At 40.4% G+C, this 19,127-nt stretch overlaps 1 protein-coding gene across 9 annotated transcripts in view; it reads left to right on the top strand.

Annotated features, from left to right (window-relative positions):
* Dnaaf11 (dynein axonemal assembly factor 11) overlaps positions 1-13,581 on the top strand; it is a 104,500-nt gene extending 90,919 nt beyond the window's left edge. For 5 of the 9 annotated variants that reach the window (XM_076911422.1, XM_034517156.2, XM_076911420.1 and 2 more), the window contains one exon: positions 5,183-5,898. In XM_076911422.1, coding sequence (XP_076767537.1) covers positions 5,183-5,360 — 178 coding nt within the window. In that variant the 3' untranslated portion in view covers positions 5,361-5,898. Of the gene's footprint in view, positions 1-5,182; positions 5,899-13,199 lie in introns of those variants that run through there. The other 4 variants (XR_013103313.1, XR_013103314.1, XM_076911421.1 and 1 more) reach the window with 4 other exon arrangements.
* Positions 13,582-19,127: the final 5,546 nt, after the last annotated feature.

Here is a 19,127-nt window from a genome sequence, read left to right as displayed (position 1 = left end):
GATTTTGGGGGAGGGCAACTATGAAATGATATGGTTAGACTTCGTAATGTCTCCTGCAGGTTTAAATTGTTTAAAGATGTATTTTTATTTCATGTGTATGAGTGCTTTTCCTGAACAAATATAAGTGCACTACTTGCATATCAATTGTCGGCAGAAGCCAGATGGTGAGTCCTCTAGAACTGGAACTGAGGACAGTTGTAAGCTACCACATGATATCTGGAAACTGAACATAAGTCCTCTGCAAAAGCAGCAAGTGTTATAATTGGTGAGCCACCACGTCTCAAGTCCCCAGGTTCATATTTTCAACTCTTGCTCCTCAGTGGGTGGCACTATTTTATGAGGCTGTGCAACTTTAAAGAATGGGGGTTGAGCTGGAAAAAGCAGGTCACTAGGGGAGGCCTTTGGAGCTTATGCCTAGCTCCTAGTTTGTATTTCATTCTCTCTGCTTTATGGTTCCCCCCACCCACCAGCAAGCCTCTGCCATGTGCCCTTACCGCCAGTAACTGAGATTTTCTGCCAGGTTTTCTTTTTTCCTTTTTAAAAAACATTTGGGTCATAGCTATGCAAAGTAATTAATACAGTGAGTGAAGTCAAGCATCTTTATCCTACTGCCCACCTCAAAGGGAAGCTTGTATCTTATTATGCACGTCAAGGCAGTTTAAATATAAGAGTGGTTGTATCATACATGCTTTCATATTCTAATAGCTGATTGCTTCTTGTTGTTTTGATTCTATTTTAATTTCTGCTCTTACTGGTCCTCTTGTTTTAGTGAAAAATACTCTCTTTACTTAAGTGCGCTCTCTCTCTCTCTCTCTCTCTCTCTCTCTCTCTCTCTGTGTGTGTGTGTGTGTGTGTGTGTGTGTTTGTGTGTGTATGTGTATGCATGCATGCATGCATGCATTTGGTGTGGGTACATGTGCATTTGGCAGATGGAGCATTTGGTGTGGGTACATGTGCATTTGGCAGATGGAGGTTTATGTCTGGTTCATCCTCTGGTATGCATTATTTTTACTCCATTTGATTTGACTTGTTTGTTTACTTATTTTTAATTTGAGATAATGTCTTTCACTGAACCTAGAACTTGATGATTAGGGTTGATTGACTGTCCAGCAGGACCCAGGGATTTTCCCATCTCTGCCTCCACAGCCCTGGGATTACAATGGCATGATGCCATACCAGGCTTGTGTACATGGATTCTGGTCAATAGATAGAACTCAAGTCCTCATGCTTCTGAGGCAAGCACTCTAGTGACTGAGCCACCTCCCCTGCCCCAAGTTCTTATTTTGTATTGTGAGCTGCTCCATGCAAGGCAATTCACTGGTGTCCTCAACAAATTCCATTCTCCCTCTTTTCTCACTTGCAATTGTCAAGGATAACTAAGAAAATACTGAAGATGTAATACATACATTGTGATAAGAGGAAGTTGAGTGTAATAGATCATGGTTTATTTCAGTCTTTCCACAAACATTGTGTCATTTAATGCTTAGGCTGAATGGGTTGTGTTCCCTGGGTTATAAACTCCCAAAAAAACAACTTTCTAGGCTATTTTAACAGTGTTACAAGCCGAGCTGACACATATGTGACTTTATCTAATCCTGGGCAACCTCAAACTTTGTGGGACCACCTCCCAGTGAATTCTAGACTTCTCTTGTTACTTTTTTACCTCTATAAGAAGTAAATACATCTCTCTCCCTTCCCCCTTTCTCTCTCTCTCTCTCTCTGTGTGTGTGTGTATTTAGTCTCACTGAACTCAGGCAAGATGTTAAGAAATACAAACCCAATCTGCCTTAAATCCCATTGCCTTCTCAGACCAGAGAGTTACTTGTCCAGGGAACCTTCATGCATGCCTCAGAACATGTTATTATATACTGTCTTTCACCTAAATTCCAGACTTAGGTTTTCAAAACACGTGGTGTTGTAAATTTGACAGCTTATGATAAACATTTCAGCCCCCCTGGGCCACACTGAAGCCGTTCCTTTAGCATGGATAATTCCCCTCAGTGAAGACAATAATTGTCAGCAGATGATGGCGATGCTCTGCATCAAAAATCCGATCGGATCCTTTGTGATTCACCTATAGGGCCTTCCAAAGACCCCAAGCAGTATCCTTATATGACACTGACACCCCAAGTACCACAGTAGAGCAGCTTGTACAGTAGCCTGGACTTGTTGAAGAGCCTTCTTCTGTTCCAGGTTCCACATAAAGCCATCAGTTTCTGAGTCATTTAGTATAAGGGCTGGAGTAACCCACCCAAGTAAGGAATGTGCTGTCCCAAGAATCCAAACAGGCCCACCTTGCTCTTCCTGGTGGTGGCGGAGGCCAGGTACAATAGCGTATCCTTCACCTTAGAACAGTATATCTGTATGCCCAAACCAATGGGCTTCTAAGAATTTCACCGAGGTAGAAAACTCTTAAAATTTGGTTGGATAAACTATCCTCTGGTGTGCATATGTGCTACCAACAAGTCCAGAGTGGTTGCCACCTCCTGATTACTTGGTCCAATTAGCATGTCATTGATATAGTGGTCCAGTGTGAGGCTTTGTGGAAGAGATAGATGATCAAGATCCCTTTCACTATAGCAATGCGAAGATGAGAGGAAGCAGCCTAGAAGTCATATAGATGTGTGTGTGTGTGTGTGTGTGTGTGTGTATGTATGTATACATTTTATTTATCTGCATGGAGCCATAAAATTATGACACTTGTAGGAATATGCATAAAAATAGAGAATTATAATGTTAAGAGAAATAATCCAGCATAAGATAAATATTATGTTCTCTCTCTCTCTCTCTCTCTCTCTCTCTCTCTCTCTCTCTCTCTGTGTGTGTGTGTTACATGAAATTAGAAAAAGTAAGGTTATGTGTAGGAAAGACTATTATCCAGAAAAGAGATGAGGGAGGGGCAAAATAAGAGCACAGTATAATGATACACACATTACTTCACAGTGGAACACATTACTTTGTGTGCTAACTACAAAACTTAATTTCACAGAGCATCAATGCCCTTTCCTCCATATCTCCCACTCTCCACCCATTTGCTGTTTAGTCCTTGGTGTTTCAACAGCAGGAGTGGTGACATCAAACACTGATCTGGAGGCTTTTTTGATGGAGTCTTTAGAAGCAAAGTCTGAGGATAAAAAGCTGCTGTTTGTGCCTTCTTTTCTCTGAGTGACAGTATATGCATTGCTAATAGACATCCAGATTTGCTCCCCAGCCTTGATTGTTTATCTCTGAGGCTTTGACTGACATCCTCCTGCTTTAGAGGGAGGTGGCAGTGTTGGTCATCTGAGGACTTAATGGGAGTAACAAGGGCTGTATTGAAAGATAGTGTCTGGCATTTCCTTGAGAACCCAAGCTCATAATTTTTAAGGATGCAGGACTCAGAACAGTTGTGCTCATGCCTAATATTTATTACAGAAAAAAAAAAAAAAAAAAACCCACAAAGCAGCATCGGCCAAAGGCAAGTCTGAAAATAACTAAGGGCAAGCTTTTAAGAGTCCTCTCCTGTAGAGAGACACAAGACACTGCAACAGTGAGTAAAATCTTCACATGACATGGTCCATTATGGAAGCTCATCAGAGGCTCAGTGCTTGGGATTTTCGCTGGGGGATAGAACATGCTAAAATTCTCCTCCCAGGAGGAAGGCACACAGTATGCTGCCTGCACATGCTGCTGGCACAGTGCACAAACCTGCCTTTCAAGGAAGTTTTATGTCATTAAAGAGATGAAGGGAAGCCAACTCCAGTTTTGCAGGTCTTCTTACCTATAGTTAGTTCTGAGGGGAAGGTGTGGCCCAGTCTCATTCTTAGGCAATCGCTGTTCTGATCACTGGATTCCCCTTCTTCAGATGCTATCTAAGTCACTTCTTCAGCTAAGGCAGAGTCTATTCTTGGCATTTGTTCCCCATCTAACATACAGAGTTTATTTACAGTCCACAGGCTAGACTACAGAATGTATATTTTGTAGTGTTTATATGCTTAATATTCTCCCTCAACAAATCCATGGGTATTACTCAAAACGCTGAAAGGAATTCATTCAAATGTCTTGAAGGGCTGAACGGAGTCTAGGAATGAGGAGGAAATTTCAAGCACTATTTTTCCCAAGAGAATAGATGTTCCACATCCCAAAACACAGTTTCTGCTGGACACTTTGACCCAATGATGTCACTTTGTAACTCCTACAAAAAAACAGAAACAAATTTTTACATAAATCCATTACTTTTCCAAAGAAGGATAATACTTTTTTTTACTTACAGAATAATCATTTATTCAAATATAACTATATGCCAAGGAACAAAATTTAAAAATGCAAAATCTCAGCTTTGAGGATGCCAGCATTCTATGAAAACAGGCCAGTATGATAGAATTCCATGATGCTTCAATAAATTCCTTGTTCTTGCATTGTCCTGCACTAGGACCAGAAATTTGTCATTTTACAGAGCAGGGTGTCCTTAGTTTCTATTGTAGTTCTAGGATTATAGAGGCATTTGGCATGTGTCTGCTGAGTGAATAAATGAATGAGTGGTGCATCAATTACAAAATAGTATGTCTGAGTACCAGAAGAATCACTTGGGAAGTTTAGAAATGTATATAGGTCACTGGTCCAGAGTCCAGATGTGATGAATAAAACCTGCTGTTAAAAGACCACAGGAATGTCTGTCCTGCACACAGTTCATCTGAACACTAGAAATTTTTGGCAATGGAGTTTCTTGCTGGTCCTCTGCAGTCATACCATCTCTAGGAATACTGGCCATGAGCAGTAGGAGCAAGTACTTGTGTTAGCAGAAGCTGTGGGTTAAGCTTTGCTGTGTTCCTGAACTTGTTGTCTAAATATCTCAACTATAACAAAGCCCAGGACTTAAACTTAGCTAGAGTTCTGTTGATCCTGGCATGTGACTCTGCTAGTTAATTTTCTCAGTTAGAAATCTTCTGAAGTCCCTCATCTCCTATTACCTGTATAATAGCACAGCCCTGTTTGCTAGTTTTTCCTCCATGGGTCAAAATCTTATTTCTAGAATTCCCGATAATTATTGAAGCCAAGGACGGTGTTTCTTTGCACTCTCTATGCCACAAAGATAACCACGTGCTAAACACTCACTGAGTAAGTGAATACATGAGTTTAATTTCTTTGAAGCTTAATTTTAAACAATGTAAAATTAATTTCTAATTGTCTTTTTCTGTTGCAGCAGACCTCGGATAGAAAGATTAGAAGTTGATCCCAGCAAGCATTCCTGCCCAGATGTGTCTACCATAGTACAAGAGAAAAGACACAAACCCAAAAAAATGGAATCTCAACCCCAAGTTGAACCCAGTGAGGAAGATCCAGACTTTGATGACAATCCAGAAGTGCCTCCATTAATTTGAAACATGAGGCTGTGTTGTCACTGACTGTGACCCACAGACCCATGTTGCTTGGTGTTGGCAGTGGATATGTGTCATTTATAGGGTAAACATAGTTCATTATTATTTTATCTAATGTTATAATGCTTTCTTTGCATCCTAATATACTTAAGTGAGTTTACAATTATATTGGATACCTTAAATATGCTATAATTTATCACTTATCTATACTTGAACTTCAGAGTTGAAAATATGTAGTAATTTAATAGAACCATGACATTCAATGTTAAGAATAAGTCACTTAGTCTTTGCTTATGCAGTAGATTGTATTGTATGGAAGAGGATTCGAGCAAATTATTCAAACTCAGAAGTTAAAACTGTACTCTCAAGTATAACAAAAATGCTTTGACATAATTTTAAACAGTGTTTTCCATTTTTCTTCTCACGTTTCTGTTTTCTCTAGTGGCATGATGCAATGGTGAGAATAAGAACTTTGACATTAGATTCCCTATATTTGGATTCCTGCTGAGTCACTGAATAAAGACTTTCAGCTGGTCCTTGATTTCCTCAGGGTGGAATGACTTCATCTGCACTATGTTAATAGTAATGATTACCTCATAGGTTACTCTCAAGGCCAGCCATGTAACTCACCCTATACAATGTCACTCTGACATCCCTTTTCTTGCTCACGCCATTCTTTATCTTTGTTCTTTATAAGATATAGCCTAACTGGAAACATTTTGTGACTGGACTTTGAGGCTTCAAAATCCACATGCTTTCTTCAGTAACTCTATCTCTGCTGTCTGCTTGCATTTTGAGACTTGAGGTCTTGGCTGCTGCTCCAGCCTTCTGCCACCCTACTCTGTTACCCCTCTGGAACTGTAAGGCAGATAAACCCTTTTCTTCTATAAGTTGCCTTGGACATGCTGTTTTATGACAGGAACAGAGACATAAATACAGAGATCAGCAAGTGCTCGTAACAACTGAGCTACCTCTCTAGCCCCTGCCAGAGGTAGGTCTTAATCTAATCAGTGTGACAATCAATTTTACAGTCACAATGATGCAGCAAAAATTAGGTAAAATCTCACAGCTCCAAAACAAGCTCTCAGCCCAGGTAGATCAGAAGCTACAACTACAGGGTAAGGTGGCAAACCAGATGACAACAAATTAGCTGTGCTGGCAATACTATACCATAGTCCTCGAATCAGGATGTTACAATCATCATAACCAGAAACTTGCAAAAGAAAGGGTTTATTTGGCTTTACACTTCTTGGTCACAATCTATCACATGGTAAGAACTAAAGTCAGGAACTAGGAAGCAAGAACAATGGAGGAATGTTTTTTTTTTTTTTTCTGTCTCTAGTCTATGGGTCTATGCTTAGCAAGCTTTCTTTTATAGCCTAGGACCACCTGACTAGAGGTGGTGTCACACACAGTTGGTTGAATCCTCCTACATTTCCTTGACTAATAATCAAGAAAATTCCTCACAGAAATGTTTGAGGGCCAATCTAATCTAGGCGCTTCTTGTGTCAAGCTTTCCTCTCAATGATTCTAGGCTTGTGTCAAGTTGACAATCAACGCTAATTAGGATGCTCCATTTCTTGTCAACTTGACACACAAACACACCATTTTAGCCTCTAACTGTTCATTCTCCGTATGCAACATCTCATGTTAATATTCTCATATAAATCATAGTCTAACTTCTTCAATCCCACAGTCTTAAAATGCAAATTTGCTCAGCTGTGGATTCCTGTAAACATTATTTTTTCATTTATAAAAGAGAGTAATTGAGGCATGGTAATTCTGGTCAAATCAAAGTCAAAGTCCAACAGTGAAAATTCCCAATTCTGTAGCTCAGTATCTCACATCTGGGACTCACTTATGACCTACTGTGCTATAGTGTGTTTGGGCAGGTCCCTTCTCCACCTCTGTATCAGCACACACAACTTGCACTGCAGCTTTAAACTGGCTCCATCATCTCACACCTGACTCTGGCATTGGCTGGCATCCCATTGTTATTGCTTTATCAGTGTCCTGGGAATCCTCCATTGCAACTTAGGCTACATCTTTGCCTTCACCATAGGCATCTCCTGGCCTAGCCACGTGGAGTCTAATCCTGCTGCACAGAGCAAAGTCTCCTCTTCTTTCCATGATCCTTTACGTTCCACAACTTTCATGCTTTTTAAACAATACTATGTGGGAGACTCTTCTATACTCCCAAATTCAGCTACCATGACTTGTAGTTTGGCCACTTTGGACCACAGCTTCTGTGTACTCATCCTGAGGAAAAGACTTTCTTATTGTTGAAGTATAACAGAGAAGAGTTCACTCAAGGGTGCTGATCTCTTAGCAATCACAACTAGGTCTCCTAAATTATCTGACCATAAATCAGAAATTTTTTAACTTAAAATAACCACACCAATGGTCCCAGCAGTGTCTTTGTTTCTCACTATATTCTCAAAAGCCAGGCCTTCATTGTCTGTGTTCTCTCAGAATTCTTCTCTTGTAAACTCCCACAACATTAGTTCATTAAGCTGTGAGAACTCAGTTTTTCTACCACAAAATTCTGAACACTTTCAGAACCCTCCAACAAAACAATATGGCAAGGTCCACTGTAGCATTACCCAACCCCAGTACCAATTTCTGTTCTGTTTTATTTTTTTATTGCTGTAACAAACACCATGACCAAAAGCAACTTGGTGAAGAAAGGGTTTGTTGCTCTTATGCTTCCAGATTAGAATCTATCATATAGAAAAGTCAAGGTAAGAACTTGAGATAGGAAACTAGAGAATGAAAAATGTTCCTTCTTTAGACATATACTCACTGTTTAGTAAGCTTTCTTATGCAGTCAGGGCCATCTGCCTGGGATAATTCTACCCCAGGGAACTGGGTCCTTTCACATCAATTCACAAAGACAGTTCATCATAGGCATGCCCGTAGTCCAATCTGATCTAGGTAATTTTTTTAACCATGGCTTTCCTCTCCTATTACCATAGGCCATGACAAGTTGTTAAGTAAAGATAACTAGGAGAGATGGTGACTCATTCTTCACATCAGGTCAGAATTGGAGAAGAAATCCACATTGTCATCACCCATATCTTGGAGTGTTGTACACAGGTAGTATCTTGAGAGGGTACCAATTCTTCTAGATATAGATGCTCTGAGACTTAAAAATAAGGAATAACCACAACTTGGAATGCCTAGGTATGTTTGGCCATAGTTTCTCAGAGAATCTGGGAAGATCCTGGCTTTGTTTTTGGTTGCAGATGCACATGAGTAGCATTAGTAAAAAGAACACACTGACAAGTACAGACAAGAGAGGACTCAGTTCATAAAGGATACAGTGGTTTGCTGCTTTATCTGTGGAAGCTGTGATCCTGCCACAGAGAACACAGCCTGGTGATCTCAGAGGCTTAGCCAATGGCTGTTCAGCCTCCAGAACTGCATCTCTGTCATAGTTGCTGTGCTACTAGCCAAGAATGAGAACTCTGATCCCCACAATTATTATTTGCTTAGTGTGATGGCTATTCTTTGTTGTCAACTTGCCTACATCTGGAACTAACTAAAATTCAAATACAAGAGAGGGATTTTTTAAAACTTAATTTGAAATAGGAAGATCCACTTCTAATTCAGATCTTGAGGCAGGAAGGTACACCTATGATTTGGGCCACACCTTCTGCTGAAAGCCTATACAAGGACATGGGAGAAGGAAGCTTTGGCTCGTTGCCTGCTTGCTTTTACCTTGCTAGCAAGTCCATTCCTTCAATGGCATTACAGCCTTCTTCTCTGGTTCTCCAGTTTCTACTGAAGACTAGCTGAGACATTCAGCCTTGTGGACTGAGCAACTTCTGGATTCTTGGACTCTCCATTCATAACCAGCCATTGCTGGATGAGTTGGACCATAGTCTATGGTCCAGACCATATTATTCTAGCATATATATATGTATATATATATATATATATATTATATATATATATATATATTTACACATAAAGTGTGAGTGTATGCATGTTTATAGGTTTCTATTGCTTCCCCTTCTTGTTTACTTCTGGGTGGGATCCAGAAGCACCAAGAAAAGAATCCTGGTGACCTACAGCTAGTTTCATAAAAACAGTGGCTATATAAGTTTGAGCCTGGCCTAGAAGTCATTTCTGGTTTCTTGTTTAAACAGATATCTCCTTCCTTAGACATGTTTCTGCCACAATGTAGAACTATCTCTGGTTGTGGCCCCAACCACTGAATCTACTCAACTGTAAGCAATGAGCCTCTGAAACTGTGAGTTTAAAAAACCTTGTTTCTCTCTCAGGTTTCTTTGTGGAAACAGAATAGATGATATAAATGGTAGGTAATAAGCAGCAACATACGCCAGTTTCCCATGTCCAGTGACGACAAAACCTGTAAAGATGAGTGAGTCACTCTATCAGGGGACACAGGGCAACAGAGTCACTTTCAGGTAGAGCCACTCTCTAACAAAGAGGCTTTTTGGTAGAAGGCTGTGCTGATTATATTATTTGTAGGAAAGAAAATAAAGCCTCTCTAGGATGGTGAAAATAAAGGGCTGGCTGTAGGAATGCAGTCTAACCCATGTATGAGAGGACCCAGAAGGAAGATGGAATATGAAGACAGAAGCAGAGGTACAGACGGAGGGCCAAAATCTGCATTAAATGGTGAAGCAGAACCACAGGCAGACAGCTGGTAGGTAGGTTGATGGAAAACATCCATCTACTAGAAGTGATGTCCACACTGAGTGACTGCATCATTGGCTCATATGCAAGATCCTGAGGTAGCTTTGCATCCAGTGCTTGACTTATTTTCACCAGTTATGAACATGTGGTGGTCTGTGAAAACAAGACAAGCTCTGATCTTTTTCTTAGCAAGCCTTTTACCTGTACTAGTTTCTGCTCTGGGGAGATATACAACTTTCATTTTCACACTCCTATACCATTTTCAGTATGCATATATTAAGATGTATTTGGCTATACATATCCTGTTTCCATAGGGCATCCCTGGGAACCTGCCCTATTTGAACTATAATCTTCCATTTTCTCACCATCCCTCAAGTAGAAATAATTCATTGTTATATGGTCCTCTTAGCATAGTCAGATAATATAATCAGCTTCGTCATTGCTTGATGGTTCCCTGGCACAAGGATGCTAAATGGCCAGATTTTTTCAACATCTAGTGGGAAGACAGAGTTGTACTCTGAGAAAGATGCTTTATTTTCTTTGAAACCCATCCTCTAAGCCAGTAGAGCTATCAGAGTTTTAGAAGCATGGAGAAAAAGATAGACTGTGTGAACATTGGTATAATGATGAGTGGAATATCTTCATTTTTGACCTCTGAGTTCCAGATCCATGCATCTCAACTATGAGAGAAATAGCCTCTTGTATTACATGAGACTTATTAACATAAGCTTTGTCCGAGAACATGACATCATCTGCATAGTCTTATACCACTATGTAATGACACTGGCATTAAATTTGTAAGCACACAGTCTTATACCACCATTTAATGACACTGGCATTAAATTTGTAAAAGACCACTTTACTGTTGTATCATGCCTTCTAATCCAGGATAATGAAGAACACAATAAATCCACTGCCTTATGATATCACTTCATTGGTTCATTTCATTTGCTGCAACGTGAGTTTCCTGACCTAAGTAACATACCATGAAACATCGTGGCAGTGAAGATAGTATTTGCCATTTAAGTCTACAGAGAGTGGGTTCAGGGGAAATTTTGAACAGAAGGAAAGTCCACCTTCTTCCAGTGAGGGAATCTTCTGTGAGACAGAACCTGCTCTTCTTTGGTAAGAGTGTGTCAATGTAATCAGCTGGCTGACCCCCTGAATTAGTAACTTTATTGTTGTAATAATATATGATGCTCAAGGCAACTTACAGACAGAATTATTTATTTGGGCTTATAGATCCCAGGGGATAACCCATAGTGGTGGGGGAGGCATGACAACAGGTGGCCAGAGCAGGAATCCAGGAGATTAAATATCCAGTTGCCAACAAGATATACAGAGAGAAATCAAACTGGAAGTGGGTCAAAGCCATTAAGAGACATGTAGAAGACTGCTCATGTGTGCACAGACAGCAAAGGTCAAGATGAGGTCACCAGCAGTGACCCTTGGAGAAGGTGTGAGGCTCCAGACAGCAGGTTGGTCCTCAGATTCCAGTCTTCACACACAGGAAGAAAGACTGCCCTCTGTTTGACAGCTGGGGCTGTGACAGGCTATGTGTGTCTGTCACCATTCACAGCTTCTCACAGCCTGCCTGACACATTGTGATGGGAAGTGATCTGCCACCTGCAATTGATGCATGTCAGGCCAGTGTGTCTGCCATCCTAGCAGGCCTAAGCTAAAATTAGCTTTTCTTTTGTGTGTCTCCCCTGACTAGTCTTTCTCATTTGGTCTGATGTTTCATTGTGACAGAGAATTCTTGTGTATTCAGCTGCAGTGTCTCTTCAATAGCTACACACATAAGTAGCCATTAAATTTAAGGAAACCTATTAGAGGCCAGGACCCATTTTTTTCCTCTTGTCTATCTACTGAGGACTTTGTCATAACCAGTCACCAGAAGACAGTCCTCTAGGCTACTCTCTGTTTCTTGCCTTTTTTTCCCTAAGCTAGAGACCCTGTTTCCATGGTTTCTGCTTCCAAATAGATAAACTTACCTCTGGAGTTTCCTATCTGCAGGCTGAGCCTGAAGTCCCTCCTCTTCCGGTTTAGCACTCAGTGCCACATTCTCCTATGGTTTCTTGCTGCCTCACCTTATCACATGGCTTATGTTTTAGGACTTCATCTTTAAATTATCCAGAGGTTGGAGGAACTCACCACTGCCTTCTATGTTCAACAGTCAGTTGTCAACTCAACCCTCTCAAGTCTACCTAATGAAGCCCATCTCTGTTTTTCCCCAATCCATTTCCTCTGTCTGCTCTATTCTTCCAGTGTCTGATTGCCAAGGTTCCCTATTTTTATACATCCTCCTTATATATGTTCCCTTTAACTACCACCTTGAGGATGGCTCTGAAAAAGCCAATTTTACATCCTCATGTACCCACACCTCCAAGAATTCTGTTTCCTCTAATACCCATAGAGTTGTTGAGTATTCCTTGACCCCCATGGATATCATGAAATTACTGATGAGGGAGACAGGAACACCTGAGATGTAAACTCACCTCAGGATTACTATAAGCAGCTTGTAGGCACTCCAAGAATCATGAACATAGTGGAGGGCTGTTGGGTAAAGGAGAAGTCTGGTTAAAATACACAAGGACCATTTATTTGACAAAAGCCTCTACTGCTAGAATAATTGTGGCCAAATGGAATTCTTTTCAGAATGAAATTAATTCTGACATGGCAGACTACCATAATGCTAAAGCTATGCTGGAGCAGTACACAATCCATGATGCAGTCAGAGTAAAAACCACTGTCCATGGTCATTTATGCATCAATCTGGAACACCCTGGGCTACAGATAATCATGTTGTACATCTGTTCAATTCCACCATCAAAGGAAGAACTTTAGGAATGCCTGTTGTGGGTACCTAACAATCATTCTGTGATTAATAATAAAATCCACCAGTGTTATTATGTTTAAGGTTCTTTATGTCAGAGAGACTGAAATACATAATAGAAACAACTTGTCTTTTCTCCAGGTAATAGTCAAGGGAGTATTTATAGGGAGGATAGGTAGGGAGGTAGAATCTTGGCAGACAACCTAGGTCCTCAGCTTGGACAACGGAGACACCAATGCTAACTTGAAATCTAGAGGTTGGTGTCATCACACTTCATACTTGGTGCTGTTTTTGACCAGATTTTGGTTGGTCTGATATCTGAGCATGGCATTTGTCCACAGAGGTATTCTCATCATCTTTGGCTCTGGACTGGAGAAGTTTGTGGCATTTATCTCATTGAAGCTTTGAGGCTCCACAGCTCCCTTCTGCCATATCAGACCAAGTTCAAAGGCATTTCCAGATTCAGTTGGAGGAGACACCATTTCTACCTCTCACTGATCAAGGAACAAGATTCTAACAGAGCACACAGAACAAGAGACACTGCAAGGAGAAGTTTGGAAAATATGGCGGCCCTCACTGCAGTCCTACCCTTCTTCCTCAATAAAACTCGTATTTGCTAGAGTGACATCAAGATATTCCTTCCCTGGAGGAAAAAAAAGTCATGGCTTCTGGCTTTCTCTTGTGTGAATAAAATATTGGAGGGAAAAAAGCACCTTTAATTTTATCCTGGAACCATTTTTTTTTTTTTACAACCCACATTATTCGTATTCACTCCCTCTTCCAGAGGAGTTTGTAAATGGAAATTTATAAATCAATACAAGTAAATTACTCACAAGTATTTTAGGTTGTTTAGAATTATAAATTTTATCTAAGAATTAATGATTCTTAGATTATTCAGATAAAATAGACTTCTGACTATATTTCCTTAAGAGTAACACTCAACTATGGGGCTGTGTTTACCTATTAGGTGATTAACTCTTTTTCTGCTAACATCCTTACATTATTTCTGTTATTCATGTTTTCTAAGGCCTCAAGAATGAGTATCAGGGTTTGTCTGTAGTGACCATTAATAGCCTTCACTCAGACTTGTCTAGCTCTTGCCTATCTGTTGATGGAAGAATGCTAGCCAGAGTCCTGATGCTCCTGGGGAATTCCTCATATGTAGGCACTCATCTGTCACTGCTGCTAGCTCCCCTGGAGAGGGACTCTCTCTTTTATGCCCTATATGCTCCATGTTGGTTCTTAGAACACTACCAACATCTCAGCCTGTGACCATCCCAGAAGATCAAGTTGTTTACTAGAAGGAGCCCTAGAACAATTGATTTTGGACATAAGAGAACTCAGGAGATTGTCTAATTCTGTGGAAATTGAGACCATTATCTTTGTACTAAGTGGTAGTGGGGAGCATAGAAAGTCCTGCTGGGGTACAGCAAGATACCATCAATATCTTTTCCTTCTTCTCTAGTGTAAGGCACTGCACCCTAGAACCTGTAGAATCCCCCCAATCCTCTATGCTTTTTTCATAATCTTCTTCTTAGGTACACTATTTAAGTATTTTTATTATGTTCATGTATATGTGTCTATGGTGGGGGACATGTATACATTAGTATAATGCCTAGGGAGTCAAGAAGAATGAGTTGGATACTCTGAAACTGGATTTATGGATGTTTGTGAGCCAATTGGCATGGGTTATAGGTATTGAACTCTTGTCTTCTGCAAAAAGTAATATGCTTTTTAACCTCTGAGCCATCTCTCTGGCCTCTCAAGTTCCTCCTCCTCCAAGATGATCCCAATTTCCCTGTTCTCTTGGAAGTACTAGACTTCTCTACAAAAATGACTAAGCCTATATTTTCTATTAAATCTATGCCATACCATGACCATTTAGACATTCTTACTTGGGCTCTATATGATAGTTGCATAAGTTTAGCCTTATTTTTCTGAACACTCCTGGACTTCATATATCTAGAGATCATTCATACAGATCCTGACCTTCAACAAAACTGAGAAACACCCTCAGATGTATTCTATGTCCTGGTACTACCAAACTTTAACAGGCATCTTCAACCAGGTTATTAAGTGAGTTGTGATTTTAATTTAGTTTAAGGCACAAAACACTGCCTTTACTAGGAGCCATTGAGCTTCCCCTAAAATCTCTTCTGTTGAAGCAGAGTTGGAAATAGTCTCCAGGCTCTGCTCTGAGCCAATACTGTTCTCGAAGGTAGATGTCTGTTTTTGAAACTGTTCTAACATTCAGTCCTCAGCTACAATATGTTGGTTTCTCCCCTGAGACACTTTGAATGCTCAAAGAAGTGACCAGAAGAAACCTGAAACCTCTCTATCCATAGAAAACCATGACTGCATCATTGATAATTGGAACCTGGGATTTCAGGAGAATTATAAACATTCTCAGAACCAACAAGATGGATAAGGATTCTGAAACTTTTTTTTTCAAACAAAAGGTGTATAGCAAACACCCGGTTCCTTTATAGGAGTCTGCAATTTGGGTATGTATCCAGAAGATTTAGACAATAAAACCGTGGGCACTCAGTATAAAATGTGCATAGTAGGTGATGCATGTTACTTAACCCTGAAGGGGTTTTCACCTCCAATAAAGACAGTAGGAGAACACTGATGTCTGCAATAGCAAAGAGGGAGAAGGATCAATGCCTGATATTCAGGGAAATGGCTGTTTCACATGATGTGTGTTTCAGATGTTATTTTTTGTAGGGTCAAACATCACAGTGAGAAGTGTACACAAAACAAGCTTAGAATTTTAAGTGTCTTTAAATGAAAAGCAAAAGATGGGATGAAAATTGAAGTATGGACAAAAAAAAGCATTGAGTCCACTGGAGTTGGTGTAGTAGGAATTTGTGGCGCTTTCTGATGTAGGAGCTGGGAAACAAACTCTGGTCCCCTAGAAGAGCAGCAAGTTTTCTTAACCACTGAACTAGCCAGCCAGCCAGCCTTAAAAACACATACATATATCACAATAAGTGGAAGAAAAATAGTTTGAAGAAGACAATATAGAGTAGCTCAGATGATTTGGACAAATGTAATGCATGGGGAAAGAGGATGATAGAGAAAATAATTGAAACACATCCATACACACAACATAAAATAAACCACACTGTCGTTTCATAAAGCAATGAAAAGGATGCTAAAAATAAATGTGAACCACTCTAGTAAATTTAGACCATAAGTCAGCACAAAGCAGAATGAGTAAATCTTGATGATTTTGTCTCTAATATTCTGCATAGAAAATCTGAGAAAGCCATCATGCAACTAAAAACAGGTTCAGATTGGGAGTCACACATTCATTGCTCCCCGACTCTGTCGTTGTCCCCATGTATCCTGTCCTTTTTTCTCAGTCTGTCTAGTCAGAATTAATCACTTCTACACACCTATAGCCTGTGTTCCCATCTTCATTGCCACAAGCCAGCAAGAGGCTCTGTCTCTGGAGTAGCTCGAAGGACCCAGAAATACCTTCCTCCAGAGGACTGGATCCTCCAGAGGATGAACCTTTTCATGTGCTCTATTCCACTCAGACACTGCCCATTGGGGTTAAATATCTCACCCACCCTCTCCTAAGCTAATATTAAGCCAATAGTATCAACGGGTGCAATGGCTGTGTTAATTAGGAGTTGCATATTTTAGTTATGATCCACTTGGTTACATGTAACAGAAAATGAAAGAAATTTATCAGATAACAGAAACATTTGTGCAGGCCTCATCAAGAAACAATCCTTTTAACTCCCTGCTCCTCTGTCCACTAATGTAATTTTTCTATTGGATATTACTTCAGTGTCTCATGGCTAGAGCAATTCCATCCACTATACTCATGGACCATCTAGAGAAAGGAAAAAATACTTGTCCATGGTACACTTGCCTCTCAGAAGTCCTTGAAGTTCTTATAAGTATATTTATTTCTCACTGACAAAAATTTACACACATGGCAATTCTGGACTCCCAGGCAGATGAGGAATTCTTTGCACAACAACCTGCCCACCTCAAAAGCTTATTCACAAATGCAGGCTACCGGTTTCCAACAAACATAGCAGATAGCATGAGTTCATAAAGAACTGAACTGAATTAAAATCAGAGAGGACTCTATGGTGCCTTGATTCCCATAGTATTACCTCTTATGAGCTCGTCCAGTCACTAAATTCTCTGTTAGGACCATAGGACAACTTCATCCACCCTGCTTAAAGAAGTACAACCTCTCTATTTCGTGCAGATGCAAGAGAGAAATAAGTTAATAATGAAAGAGTTGGTGTGCCATATCCCTAGGACCCCATCTCTTCACAGTCAGCACTCCAGCTCTAGGAGATGGGTTTTATTTGGACTAGAATGAAGACCTTTCCTTGTTATGGATAGTTCTGGTGCTGTTTGTATTTTGATGCTAATTCCACTTTCCCATCTGAGGGCCTGCAGATGAGGAGTGAATCACATACACAGGTGACTTCCTGTGAACCTTCTCCCCACCTTAACTTGTAAAATAAAGGCTAGAGACAGTAACTGAGCAGTGGAAGGGAAAGTGGAGCTGAAAAGTTTGGGGAGAAGAAGGAGAGGGGAAAGAGAGGAAAGGATGAAGGAAGGGTGATGGAGGAAGAGGAAGACATCCAGATTCTTCGTGGCTTTAAGTAGCCACAGTTAGCTATGAATGTCATAAAAGGACAGAATAATTGGGATAACTTGTCTAATCTAGGTGGGCAGCTTGTACCATTATTAATTGGCTCTGAAATTATTGTGTGGGCATCTTGTGAATTGAGAATTTATTGATAATATAAATCTGACTAATTATAAGCTTCTAGAGTTCTGATTTACTTGGTTCAGGGGATTTGTGGCAACTAGCCGCAGGGTGTAGATGGCTGAGAACGGGGAGAAGCAGCTCTGAGGCAGGTGAGCTGGAGAAGGGAAGACCACTGACTGGGGCTGGCCTAGAGGAGGTGAGATCCACAGAGAGTAACTGGGTATAAAGCGGGATGGTACCAATTTTTATTATTTCCCCGCAACATTTTCCCACCAGGTTGATTCCTTCCCCATTGTACAGGGAAGGAAACTGAGTCATTGACATGCATGACTCACTGGAGTATGTGGAAGTACTTCAGCTTGTGTCACGTATTTTTTTCCCAGTTCTCACATTCCCCTTCTGTCTTCCATAAGATTGCTTCCCTGAGGTTTTCCTCTTCAGAGTTTCTCAAAGGAGCTAATAAATACTCAGCTTCCCAGTCAGATCACATGTCACTTGCTTTAAGCTTGAATGAACTTTAAAAACTGTCACTGCTATGTGTCCTGTGAGAACATTCTGCCACCATGTTCTGACCCTCCGTTGTTCTATGCAGCTCACGATGTCCCTTGTGCCAGTTCATAGCTTATCACAATTTCTTAAAGTGTGACCTATAAGCTAAGCAATTAAAGTCAATTGCTTTCTCTAGTATAATCTAAAACTTCGAAAGTATGCTAATGAGGCTGGTGAGTAGGCTTTGTCAGTAAAGTGCCTGTCATGTAATCATGTTTAGCTGGAATGGCAGTGCCAGGACCCACATTTAAAAATCAAAGAAACAAACAAACAACAACAACAAAACCACCACCTCCACCACCACCACCACCACCAACAACAACAACAACAAAACAGACAGACAGAAAGACAGACAGACACAGCTCCATGCTCTTGGTTCTGGGAAGGCAAAGATGATGATTCAGAGGCCAATCTAGCCAATTTGTGTGATCCAGGTTCCCTGGAAAACCTTGTCTCAATCCAACATCTACTTCTAGACTTCACATGTGCAACCCTGGAGTGCAAACTCTACTGATTCTGTCTAACAGAGCAGTCAGGACTGCACTGATGATTCTAAACCATTGTTCCACTCCATCACTGTGAGCAGACAACTTTCATCTTCATGGACACAAAACTGCTGCTGTATCTTCAACATTTCAGATAGAGAAAAACTCAGAATATAACAAAGTAAGATTGTTCACGCTGAAGACATGACTTGTTGCAGATGAGACTGAGGATCCAATAGTTTTATATGCTCTAATGAGCCAAGCCTGTGCTGTAATCTTGCATATGCAGGCAACCCTGCTCTGGGGAACTTCCCTTGTCCTAGACCTAGTCTGTATACCCTTTGACTCTAGATCAGCTAATTTCTTGTACGGGAATATAACAAGAAATTTATGAACAATGAATTATATGCTCATAGAACCCACTTCAGGAATGCGTTTGCCAGTTGAGAACACATTCACACTTGAGTTTCATTTATGAACTTTAT

Source organism: Arvicanthis niloticus, chromosome 13, assembly GCF_011762505.2.
Source record: "Arvicanthis niloticus isolate mArvNil1 chromosome 13, mArvNil1.pat.X, whole genome shotgun sequence".
NCBI lineage: Eukaryota > Metazoa > Chordata > Mammalia > Rodentia > Muridae > Arvicanthis > Arvicanthis niloticus.
Note: the sequence above shows the minus strand (reverse complement) of the source record. Positions and strands in the feature narration are given on the sequence as shown.